General features: G+C 34.9%; 1 protein-coding gene across 1 annotated transcript in view; it reads left to right on the top strand.

Annotated features, from left to right (window-relative positions):
- Positions 1-14,017, top strand: part of LOC117783365 (5-hydroxytryptamine receptor 2A) — a 39,363-nt gene that overhangs the window by 21,685 nt on the left and 3,661 nt on the right. The window contains exons 5-7 of the mRNA XM_034620743.1: positions 655-844; positions 917-1,054; positions 7,553-7,774. Of these exons, the coding sequence (XP_034476634.1) occupies positions 655-844; positions 917-1,054; positions 7,553-7,774 (550 nt within the window). The remainder of the gene's footprint in view (positions 1-654; positions 845-916; positions 1,055-7,552; positions 7,775-14,017) is intronic.

The following is a 14,017-nucleotide window of genomic DNA, read 5'->3' as shown; positions in this document are numbered from 1 at the left end:
GCAACTAAAAATAATAGTTTCATTTGCACATAACAACATTTCTATGCTCTTTCCCAGAGGCAACTTTAAATATAGGGTATGCGTAAATAGTAGCACTATTTATGATTTTTTGAAATATAAAAAAATTATTTCTATTTAGTATTGTATTTTCTTAAATGAATATATAGTATTTTAAATTTGAAATTAAATTTTTTTGAAGCTTGGCAAACAGTCTGAACAAGTTGTGTTACCCTCAAAACTGTCTATAAAAATGGAAATTTGAAAAATGCCTTGCTTGGCACACGTTTACATTCACATACACAGACTGGTTTACATACATACATAAAACATGTTTTGGCACACAAAACCCAAACGGAAAATACAAAAAAAATGCTATGAAAAACTGTTGAGCGGAATTCAAATATCAAACACGTTTCTTTACTTTGCCGCCAATGCCAGTGTATGGGTTGTGTTTGACTCACTCTCACACTCTCCCTCTTCTCCCTCTCTATCTCTCTCGTTCTTTCTCTCTCTGTGTGTGAGTTGAAGAGTGCGCCTAGATTTATGCACCATTTCATTTACATATTGTGAGCGCTTGAAATGAAGTAAATAAAACACGCGCCACATCTCAAGTGCAACAATAGTTAATAAAATTTATTGTTTATTTGCTTTTAGCTATTGGGCTGTTACCAACATCGATTACATCCATTCACGAACCAGCAATCGGGTCTTCATGATGATCTTCTGTGTGTGGACAGCCTCGGTGATTGTTTCGCTGGCGCCGCAGTTTGGCTGGAAGGATCCGGATTATCTGCAACGCATCGAGCAACAAAAGTGTATGGTCTCACAGGATGTGGCCTATCAGGTGAGATAACAACAACAACAACAACAACAAAAGAGTGCCAATTCAATCGGATTATAACACATATTTTCATAGGTATTTGCCACTTGTTGCACATTCTATGTTCCACTTTTGGTCATTCTGGCGTTGTACTGGAAAATCTATCAAACGGCAAGAAAACGCATTCACCGCCGACGACCGCGACCCGTTGATGTGGCTGCCAATAATAATCAGGTAAGGCGCATACCACTTCCAATCGATAAAGAACCGCAGCTTCTGCATTAAACCAGACAATCTCAGCACTACAGACATTTGTGGTGTCAGCTGTTAAGTATTTGCTGTACAGGGTGTGGCACATGACTCGCTGCCACCCTGTGAACCACCCTGTATATGCCTGCGAACTTAAGTTGATCTGCTGCCAGAGACCGCAGTACAATTTCCAATGCAACCAAGCCTTGTAATTATGCACTTTAATGAAGTTAACCGCGAACACAACCTCAACATCAACCCCAGATAAAGGTCAGACCGCTGACAGCTACGAGTTGCTGTCGGCGAAGCAAAACCAAGCCTTTAGCTTAATATACGCATTACATATGCAAGACCCTCAAGTCTTAGCCAGCTTTGTGCTTGCATGAAGCACATCTTCTTTTGGGCCTTGGGCCAAATGTAATTAGGCAGCTTCAGCCGCATTCAAGTGTGTTTAAAAATGCATTCTGGCTAATTTCTTGCCTAACTCTAAAAGGCAACTCATTTGAGTCCGTCAAGAAGTTAAACGAAAATTGCTTACCCAACCCAACTAAGACCGAGTACACTTTCAGCTTTGAGTTCTTGCACTCGTTGTGGGAATACTGATAAATATTAAAGAGTTGAATACGGAATAGTCTAAGTTTTCATCAAAATTAAAAAAAAATCGAAAACTTCAACCTGTCATAACTTTGTCAAATTTCAGCCGATTTTCTTCCGGATTGTCAATTTTATCATTATTTGACCTCTTTTTTCATTCTGCATCAAAATTAAAAAACTCAATTTTTCTTCCTTCAGTGTCTATTTTTTCCATACTTCCACTGTCCATGCTCCCCATTCTCTTCCCTTGGCACTTTTTCAAAATATTCAAAATGTCATAACTTTGTCAATTTTTATCCGATTTTCTTTCGGATTGTCAATTTTATCATTACTTGGCCTCTATTTTCATTCTGCATTAAAATTGGAAAACTTAATTTTTCTTCTTTTACTGTCAAATTTTTTCATACTCTTGCCTTGACACATTTCCAAAAACTTCAAAATGTCATAACTTTGTCAAATTTTATCCGATTTTCTTTCGGATTGTCAATTTTATCATTATTTGGCCTCTATTTTTATTCTGCATCAAAATTGGAAAACCTAATTTTTCTTCCTTTACTGTCAATTTTTCCCATACTCTTCCCTTGACACATTTCCAAAAACTTCAAAATTTCATAACTTTGTCAATTTTTATCCGATTTTCTTTCGGATTGTCAATTTTATCATTATTTGGCCTCTTTTTCCATTCTGCATCAAAATTGGAAAACTTAATTTTTCTTCCTTTACTGTCAATTTTTTCCATACTCTTCCCTTGACACATTTTCGAAAATTTCAAAATTTCATAACTTTGTCAATTTGTATCCGATTTTCTTTCGGATTGTCAATTTTATCATTATTTGGCCTCTATTTTTATTCTGCATCAAAATTGGAAAACCTAATTTTTCTGCCTTTATTGTCAATTTTTTCCATACTCTTCCCTTGACACATTTCCAAAAACTTCAAAATGTCATAACTTTGTCAAATTTTATCCGATTTTCTTCCGGATTGTCAATTTTATCATTATTTGAAATCTTTTTTCATCCTGCATCAAAATTGGAAAACCTAATTTTTCTTTCTTTACTGTTCATTTCCTCCACACTCTTCCCTTGACACTTTTCCAAAATATTCAAACTGTCATAACTTTATTTATTTATATTCAACAGTTAAGCCAACAGAGTATCTAAACTTCGATTAGCCTTTCGATACATATGTGTATTTTGTTTAGTTTTTTTTCTCTTTTGGGTTTCCAACGTTGGCACATGCTTAGAGGCAGCTACTTAACTTAAGCTTAGTGCTTTGACTAAATTGAAAATGACCATTTGACGTAAAAATGTTTGCAACCACTTACCTACCCATACACTAACAATTACACATACACATATACATACAGACAAGCTGACCAGCTATAGAAGCTGGCAAAAAGTCATTGGAATCACAAATTCAATGTGCAAACAAGACAAGTTGTCCACTATTTGCCAGCATACACATGTCCCAGCCATGTCCGGCCCATGTTGCTCTCTCTCTCTCTCTGTGTGTGTGTGTATGTTAGTTACATGTCAGCAAACGCAATGCCAATACCAATACACACACACATGTATACACATACATAGAGAAGTAGCTATAGTACACGCATCCATTTAGTGCCATTCACTCGCCTGGCCTGTTTGTTGATTTTAAAATATATTTACCCCACTCAGCAACAGCATTTTGATGACCTTACGCTGAGCTTATTGACTAAATAAAGCAATTTGTTGGTAAATAATTCAAAACTGCTTAAAAGCCTGAAAATATTACTTAAAGATAAGCTTTTAATTTTGTAGTAAATTTATTTATGTTACCTTAAGCTTAATGGAGCTTTCTTTTATTAGATGCACAGATGCGCAGGTCTATTATTTATATCTAATAAAAAGCTGTTATGATAATAAACAGTAAAGTTTTAATGACTTTGATAAATTTTTGTGCATCAAGGAAAAGCTCCATTTAAAATTAATGTATATCGGAAACTTTTAACTGAACTTTTAACAATAATTCTGCATCATAAAGAGTATTAAAGCATTGGACTTGCCTATGCTATCGAATTACTCTCTTGTTATTTCTTTTTTTTTTTTTAACTAAATGCTTTCAAATTGAAAATTGCTTTCCTGCAACTTGACGAGGGTTTATACTAACCTACCATACTAACACACCAACAACATGAATAGCTCGAACAAAAACAGCAATAGCAACAACAACAACACATAACACATTCCACTGTTCGCCTGCTGCGCGTTTCGTTACAATATTTCGCTTTTTTCCTCTCGTTATTCTTTTTTTTTTTTTTTTTTGTATTTAATAAAGATTTGTTGTAGCAAAGTTTTGGACAAGGGCAACAAGAACGGAAGCAGCAAGAGATACGCATACAAAAATTTGGTTATTTCTGTGCGTTGGCAGCACATAAATTTAAGTTAATTGCATTTTGCATTTAGAATGTTTATGGCCATTTTTAGCAGGCAAAAATTTATTCAGAAATTGCTCTGCAAATGATTTAAATTGTATAATCAAATTCGAATAGTTGCATTTGTCGATGAATCGACACTGGCTTAGCACATAATTCAACATTAATGTGTAATTTTAATTTAAATGCACACACACGCACACACTTAACTACATACACACATACACAATATGGACACAACATAGGCATTGATTTTGTAATTAACATAATACACGATAGTAAAAGGCAATTAAGCAAATTGAGTGCACAGGTATTATCTGTAATTTAACCATGGTCATAATGTGATATGGCAGACCCCAACAGCAACAGCAACACCAAAAGCAACAACAACAACAGCAACAATCAACAGCAGCAAACATTAATAATAATGTAACATTAAACACAAAAAGCAATCGCTCTTTGGAGTGTCTCTTGGACAAGTGTGTTGACAACAACGCCCAGATGCTTATGCTTAAGGCCCAAATAGCTTTAAGAGTGTATGTGTCCGTGTGTTGTAGAGTGTTGTTTGTGCCCGCCTTGACCACTCGAACATAATCACAATTACATTTGCAAACAACAACAAGAATAACAACAGCAGCAACTGAAGCTGAATCAGAAGAAAAAGTGACAGCAGCGACAGCAGCTCAAATTGATTGCTCTAGATATTGACATTATGACCATGGCCATATGACAAACAGCCAAGAGCAGCATTAGCCGAGAGACTGAAACTGAGTCTGAGACTGAGACTGAGGCAAAAATCATCGCCAAGTCGTCTATATGCGACACACGTCGTCAAGCTGTGTTCGTTTCCTTTTTTAACGAAAGCAGCAACATTAACACTGTGCAGCAAAAGACGTTTCTTAAACAAATACACTTAACACATTTGAAAAATTATTTTTAAGGCTGAATTGCTGTACAATCTAGTGATGTAAGTCCAAAATTTAGATCGAGTTTTATACTTAAATAGAAAGTTGCCAAAAATATGCATCGAGCTGTCGATATATCGGAAAATAGTTGCAAATATCGAGTTTTTTCAAAAAAAAAATGTTTAATTTGTAAACGTAATTGTAATCACAAAATACACTCGTAAATTTTTTAGAAATCTTATTTTTCTTGCATCGTTTTCATGCCTAATTCAAACTTTGACAATTTTGTAGTTTATTTTTTACGGACGCTCATCAAATAATGAAACTAATGAACTAAGCTAAACATGTCGATTTTTCATGGAAATCGATTTAATCAACTCGATAGATCATCCAAAAAATCATCGAGTTAAATTACTCGATAATCGCTTCCGCGAAAATCGAGCTGTCGATATTTCGATATATTTTTACATCACTAGTACAATCTAAAAACTCTTAAGCAATTTTTTTAAATATATTTGTATTTAAAACAAAATTTTGTTTCACAGTGTAAGTCAAAGCAGAAATTTTTGTCAGACACACGACATTCAAGCCAGAGCTGAATAATTCGCATGAAAGGAAATTATTGGATACACATTCACACACACAAACACACACATGCAATGATACGTTCACAAGCACACAGAGCTATAGACACATACTTACAATGATATGAAGCTCAACACATGTCTCACAAGAAAAACAATTAAATAAGAAAACAATTTACATAAATTAGCCAAAGTGGCGAAATGGCTTCGACCAAGTATCGTTTATGCAAACGCTTAAATAAATATGCACACACACACACACACACACACACACACACACACACACACACACACACACACGCATGCACACACGTGTTTGTATATATGTAGCGACAGCTGACAGGCACATCTACATAAAATACACATTGAGCTGGGTTTTCTTATCGTCGACGCTGCTGAAAAGTATGCTACACATTCTGTGAGTTGCGACTTAGTGAAGTGTAAGAGGCAGAGGGAAAGGTAACACGCTTATCGCCATCTTATCTATTGGTGTAAGTGTATATGTGTTTGCCTTAGTATTTAAATAACGTTAATGCGCCATGTAGTTTAGTTTTCGATCTAAGCAAATGCCAAAAGGGAATCCATGGAATTTATGGTTAAACGCCACACACACAAATACACGCACACACATTATATACATATATATATATGCGAACAAACTTTTTGCCAATTGTTTTGTGCCGGCAATTTCATGGTACGCCAACTGGCAAACAATGTGCCGGTAATACACACGTACATATGTGCCTTTGAAGTTATCAGAGATTCAATTACGCATTGATTACCCGCACGGCAGCAACGCGGCGTATACGCAATGTGAAATATGTGAAACTGGTGTATAGGGCGTCAATTTAATTATCGTAACGCGCACACAAAATACAATTGTTACATAAATATTGTTGAATTGTTGCGCAAGTTTTCCAACGGAAAAGATTTCTTGGGAAATAGCAAAAACTAATCTTACAGAAATATTCTTCAACTGAGACTCTAACTAATTGAACAACAGACTCTTTAATATTTAATGGGCCAGTTGACTTTTGAGCCCTGTCTTTCGCAAATCAAACTCCTTGGCTATGCATGCGTCAAAGTAATTTCCCATCTTGAGTTGCCCACAAAATGAAGGTCACATGCGTAGCTGCAAATCCATTTAATACTATTTGCGCAAATGTTCACGCCATTTGGGAATGCTTAAGTTTAGGCAACCGGGGTGCTGGTGTCATGACCAGGCATTCTTGAAACCCTCTGCATTTCTTTTTTTTCTTGGCAAATTTCCGCACACGAACGCAAAATCAGCATAATTTTATTTATTTAAAGCAATATCGACTTGCCAAAAGGGTCAACACGACGTTGACGATGAGGCAAAAGGTTTGACTACTCAATTACTTTAATTTGGTGGGACTGAAGGCGATGACAACAACTACACAAAAAAAAACGAGAAAAGAAAGGAGAAAGGCGTACAAAAAAAAATCAAAGAGGTCAAGCGCTTGAAGCAGTCAAGCGTGAAATTTATTTTGAGCAGGCAATGAGGTTCGTTGAAGGATTCCCCTTTTTTTTTTCCTCTTTTCATTTTTTTTTTTTTTTTTTTTTTTTGGGGTGTGTATATGTATATGAAAGTGGAACTGTGGCGTGACTGTAACAAATACACACAATTTATTTACGAACGAATCCACTTACATATGCATATGGTGAAGGCAACACACGGGATCAGCTCGGGCTCAGCTCAACCTCTGATATGCGTAAAAATTGCGGTTTATTGAACCGTAAGGCGCAGCAAAAGCAACAAAACTAACAGCAACTACAAAACAAAACAAAACAAAACAAAAAAACAACAACAACATGGATAACGAAACAAAATGCAAATTTTCGCCTTTTGTTATTCATTTTAATGCTGTTCCAAAAACTATGAATTTAATTTGGGTATTCAAAATCGATGCAGCTCAACTTAAACCGGCTTTAACTACAAGTATATTCCACTTTGCTCTCTATCTTTTAGCCTGATGCCGCTGCGTCAACGGACACAAAGCTTAATCGGCTGCGGCTACGTCTTGGCAGATTCTCGACGGCCAAGAATAAGAGCGGTGGTGGTGCGGCGGGTGGTGGGACGACGACAGCCCTCGGTCTGGTTGAGGGCAACTCCACGAACACTGTGAACACCGTGGAGGATACCGAATTCAGTAGCTCGAATGTGGACAGCAAGAGTCGTGCCGGTATTGAGGTAAGTGCCAGCAACCAGTATGTACACTGATAAAAAAAATGGTTCTAATATCAAGATTTTGATCTCAAAACTACGAATTTTGGTCTAAAAAATGCGTCGAGAACTTATGTTAAAAAAACACATCTTGGTTTTAAGAGCATTTCAAATAAGACTAAGTTCTTATTTTAAGAATAAATGTTCTAGAAATTAAAATCAAAAAATTAAAAATGATTTTAACATTTGCAATTTTTTTTTTTTTTTTTTTTTGATTTAGATTTTGTTTCGTTTTGTTGGTCTTTATGTCCACCATTTGTTTCATATTAATTAGTACATATTTATACTTTACTAACAATTTAAGATTTTTATTCTTGAATTAAAAACTTTGACTTTTTAGATTAATATTCTTAGTATTAGTAAAATGGTCTTAAAATGTTCTTATTTTAAGAATAAAATATTTAATATGAATGCTCTTGATTTTAGAAGTTGGTATTTTTTTTTTGCAGTGTATGTGTATGTGGAATGTGTGTGCTTGAAATTGGGATTGGGATTGGGATTGAGATTGGCTCTGTGCACATTCAAAGTAAATTTCATAACGCCTGACATGTGCCCAACGATCTGAGTGTGCTTCCTGAATGCACGCAGGCACGCAGCCTCTGCCAAAAATAAAGTCCTTGTCCTTGTCCAGTGGATGTCCTGCTGATTTCCTCTGCTGTAACATGCTGGCGTAATCCTTGATAAATCCTAATAGAAACTTGCACATGTCGTTAGCTAAACATCAAGTCGTCCTGACGTTTGATTTATGCACGCATAAATTGATTTTTATATACGCATGCCTGGATTACGTATACGCCGCGTTTGTCATCAACTGGAAATGAAAATTAAAAGAGCAACATCATTTGATTTTATTGTGTGCATATACTCATACAAATATGAGAGTATATTCTATAAGCATATAAGCCGACATCGAGGTAGCCTTTTTGCACACTCAAGTTGCAAATCCTGCAAATTACCCGCTCGACAAAAATATCAGCGATAAAATGCAGGCAAAGCTTTTTGTTTATTGGCGGCCAAATTTGTATTTAGCCGCAATTTATGTGCTTCAATTTCGGCTTTTTATGGCTAAAAAATACACACACATATATGCACATTCCACTCAGTTACATAGGTATATATATATATATCCACATTCAATAATAACACATTAAAGCAAAGGCACGAAAAATTGGAGAGAAACGAGACCATAAAAGAGGCAGGCAAAATAAATTGCTTGAACGTTTTGTGTTTGGTATTGCCACAAGGTGGCCAAAAGTCGAGTGGCCAAAGGTCGCACCGATTCGTGCAGGTTAAGTAATAGCAAAGTCAAATATAAGCTCTGTGACAAGGATCCGGCATCAGCATCGCCATCGTCATCTCCTTTGCAATCGCCTTGCCGCCATGCAAAGCGCCTTCAGATTCAGCCAAATGAAAACAAAGCTCAACAATATCTACAGCAACAGCAACAACAACAAAAGTGTAGTTACTGTAGCAGCAACAGGAGCTGAAAACGTTGCCTAACAAGGCACTCAATACGCTTGAGTAATTGAAGAAAATATGTTGATGGCTTATGGCTAACAGCTTTCGTTTCCATTCGCTTGGCCATAATAACTAAGAGCACCAACTGCGTATCGTATTTGCCTTTGCTGGCCACAAACACACACACACACAGACAAACATACACACACACACAGACAAGCACACATACAGGCACAGACTTAGATTAAATATTTACTTGGGCCAGGTTTCAGTGTGAGCCAAATAAGTGGACAGCCAAAGTCAAATAAATAAATACACACACCCGAGCACACACCACACACATAACCAAAAGCAAATATATAAATTTATCATCGTAGATATGTTTAATAGGAGAGAAAGAGAGGCGATTGGAAAAGCAAAAAAAAACACAGTTACAATAACAACAAAAGATATAACACAAAAATAAATATAAAACAATCGCTTTTATAAATACAATTCAAATAAACAAATTAAAATGTAATGTTAAAGCTCTCCAGAGTCATAACTTTATTTCCAACTTTCCAGAAATCACAGTTCATGATTATATTCAGGTCTGTTCCGGTTTCCACTTCCAATTTAACAGGATTTTATAAAATGTATTTTTCACGTTGCATTTATGCTAAGTATTTAAAAATTATCTTTTTTTACTGTATCAGAAATAAATTCACTAACTTAAAGTAAATTCAATACGTAAATCAGTTTCAGAATAAAATTAGTACAGGTGACAGATTTTCACTGCCGATAAATTATGCCGAAAGTGAAAACCGAAAAAGGCCTGATTATAATATATATTTTTTTTTCCTTTTAGTTTCAACATATAATTAATCTGAATTATCTTAAAATCTTAAAATAAATAAAATATAGGCCTAAGACTCATAGATAACAATATATATTAATAATTAAAAATCTTAGTAACACCAACTAAAAAATTCCATACTTTCGATCACTGCCAATATTCCCCATACAATGTTCCCTTCACACTTTTCCAAAAACTTAAAAATTTCATAGCTTTGTCAATTTTTATCCGATTTTCTTCCGGATTGTCTATTTTATCGTCATTTGACCTCTATTTTCATTCTGCATCAAAATTGGAAAACTTAATTTTTCATCCTTTACCGTCAAATTTTTTCATACTCTTCCCTTGACACATTTCCAAAAACTTTAAAATTTCATAACTTTGTCAATTTTTATCCGATTGTCTTCCGGATTGTCAATTTCATCATTATTTGGCCTCTATTTTCATTCTGCATAAAAATTGGAAAACTTAATTTTTCTTCCTTCACTGTCTATTTTTTCCGTACTTTCAATGTCCATGTTCCCCATACTCTTCCCTTGGCACTTTTTCAAAATATTCAAACTGTCATAACTTTGTCAATTTTTATCCGATTTTCATCCGGATTGTCAATTTCATCATTATTTGACCTGTATTTTCATTCTGCATCAAAGTTGGAAAACTTAATTTTTCTTCCCTTACCGTCAAATTTTTCCATACTCTTCCCTTGACACATTTCCAAAAACTTTAAAATTTCATAACTTTGCCAATTTTTATCCGATTTTCTTCCGGTTTGTCAATTTCATCATTATTTGGCCTCTATTTTCATTCTGCATAAAAGTTGGAAAACTTAATTTTTCTTCCTTCACTGTCTATTTTTTCCGTACTTTCAATGTCCATGTTCCCCATAGATAACAATGTATATTAATAATTAAAAATCTTAGTAACACCAACTAAAAAATGCGCTTGAACTTCTGAACTTCCGAACAGTTGACATCAATTTAAAAAAAAAGGTTAATAGAAAATAGTAATTTAAAAAAATACATATTTAGATTTTAAAGTTAAAACACTTTACTAAAGCTTTCAAGTGCTTTCAAAGACGTCAACGCTGTTCCATATCTCTGAGCAACTAATACTGTTAAACAGCACAAAACTTATTAACTCGTGTGGATAAAAGGAATAAAGATATCAAAACTAGTTTAATATAAACCCCATAACAATGCTGATAAGCTCTCTGCATTGCAAGCAAGGAGACGAATTGGAAACAAAAACAATAACTCAATGCAGACGCAAGTGGCGCTGTAAATAAATTGAAACAAATAATATACATCTCAGTTAAATGCAGGCTGAAGAGTGGGAGAGTATTGGGGAGTGAAGTGCGTGCAAATGCACATAAATAATATATTAACTGGGGCAGTGTGTGTGGTTGAACTATATTTGTTGCTATTTTGTGTTGTGTTTTGGTTTGGGGTTTTTCGGTTTCGGTTTCTGTTTCGGTTTCTGTTTCTGTTTTGGTTTTCGTGTTTACAGTTGCCCCCCAAACAAAACATTTCAAATTAAAAGTTGCCTCGAAACTTGCCACTGGCCATGCGGCGTATGCGTAATCTTGAAGTTTGTACTGTGCTTTCAACTGTTGTCATATGAACAACTACACTTTGCCCTGCGCTGACCATTACGGAAGCCAAAACAATTCGTAATCATTATTCGCATTGTTGTAGGACTCCAAATGAAAGTACGAGTACATTTGCCATCAATTGCAATTGCAGCTCGTTTTGCCATTTCTGCTTTACGTGCTTTCTGCTCTGTGGCAACATTAAAAATGCTTTGCAGTCAAAGAAATCGAAATGAAACCAAACGAAATTGAACTTGACTACAGTATATCTTTTTTTTTTTTTGTTTGTACGGTGTAACGACACTCGAACACACACAGTGACACAATGACAATGACAATGACAATGAAAATGAGAATAAGAATGAAAATGGAAATGGAAATTACAATAGCTTAGGTTATACATATGCTATTCGCTTTGGGACCATGGGCAATTTGCCAATGGCTATTGAATTTTATAAGTACACATACAATTACACATATGTATGTGCATGTATGTTTTTTATGCTGTCCCTTGTCCAGTTGCGTCCTATCCTGTCGTACCCGAAGCTATTGTTGTCAGCTCTCAAATTGAAAATGCATTTTTTATTTTACGCTAAATTTGAATGTCTTCCTTTTGTGGACTCTTGTGTTACAATGAAGGAACCGCATCAATTACCCGCTTATAACGGCCAAGCAATATATTATGGAATCAAAGTCATAAAATTCATTTTGTAACGCCGTGTCCGCCTCCGTCTTTTCCCGTGCCCCATTAATTGTCCGCTCCACGCTTGCTGGAAATTCAGAGAGGAAATCAGAGACGAGCAATGAACTTCTTGGTAAAATGAAAAAAAGCGAGTTTCGCTTTTCACAACAATTTTCAGCTGTAAATGAAGAGCGAGTACTTCAACGAATGTTTCAGGCAAAATCACTGAAAATTAAAACTTTCAGTTTCTATAAGATCTCTGAAACTTAAAGTTTAAAGCAAAAATGTGAAATATACTTTAAAAAAAACGGATTAAATAGTATCTCTCATTATTTATTAATAAAATACCTTACTAAACTTAAATTTTTATTTATTATTTTCTCCCATTCTTTCCTTTTGAGGATTTTCTAAAAACTTCAAAATTTCATAACTTTGTCAATTTTTATCCGATTTTCTTCCAGATTGTCAATTTCATAATTATTTGGCCTCTATTTTCATTCTGCATAAAAATTGGAAAACTTAATTTTTCTTTCTTCACTGTCTATTTTTTCCGTACTTTCAATGTCCATGTTCCCCATACTCTTCCCTTGGCACTTTTTCAAAATATTCAAACTGTCATAACTTTGTCAATTTTTATCCGATTTTCTTCCGGATTGTCAATTTCATCATTATTTGGCCTCTATTTTCATTCTGCATCAAAATTGGAAAACTTAATTTTTCTTCCTTCACTGTCTATTTTTCCGTACTTTCAATGTCCATGTTCCCCATACTCTTCCCTTGACACACTTCCAAAAACTTCAAAATTTCATAACTTTGTCAATTTTTATCCGATTTTCTTCCGGATTGTCAATTTCATAATTATTTGGCCTCTATTTTCATTCTGCATCAAAATTGGAAAACTCAATTTTTCTTCCTTCACTGTCTATTTTTTCCGTACTTTCAATGTCCATGTTCCCCATACTCTTCCCTTGGCACTTTTTCAAAATATTCAAACTGTCATAACTTTGTCAATTTTTATCCGATTTTCTTCCGGATTGTCAATTTTATCATTATTTGACCTCTATTTCCATTCTGCATCTAAATTGGAAAACTCAATTTTTCTTCCTTCACTGGCTATTTTTTCCATACCTTCGATCACTGCCCATACTCCCCATACACTTCTCTTGACACATTTCCAAAAACTTCAAAATATCATAACTTTGTCAATTTTTATCCGATTTTCTTCCGGATTGTCAATTTCATCATTATTTGGCCTCTTTTTCCATTTTACATCATAATTGGAAAACTCAATTTTTCTTCCTTCACTGGCTATTTTTCCCATACTTTCGATCACTTGACAATTTAAAAAAAAAGTTTTTTTTTTATATTTTACATACAAAATATAGCTAAAGTGCCGACACTACTTTCATTGGCATATAAATAAAAGCGAAATGGAAGAGAAAAATGGTTTTATGAGTTTTTAAGTAGATTTTCCGGCAATTGGCAAATTTGCAAGGGAAACGGCCAAGTTGGCAACACTGATTCGGCCATCTCTAGTCCGAAAAGACGCCACCTGCGAGGTAAAAGCGAAGTCGAGCCGTAGACAAAATTTATAACACATAAAAGTTGATTTTAGCACTTTACGGTTCTGCACATAATGTGGCGAGG

The sequence above is a fragment of the Drosophila innubila genome (assembly GCF_004354385.1).
Source record: "Drosophila innubila isolate TH190305 chromosome 2R unlocalized genomic scaffold, UK_Dinn_1.0 1_C_2R, whole genome shotgun sequence".
NCBI classification, from domain to species: Eukaryota; Metazoa; Arthropoda; class Insecta; order Diptera; family Drosophilidae; genus Drosophila; species Drosophila innubila.
Note: the sequence above shows the minus strand (reverse complement) of the source record. Positions and strands in the feature narration are given on the sequence as shown.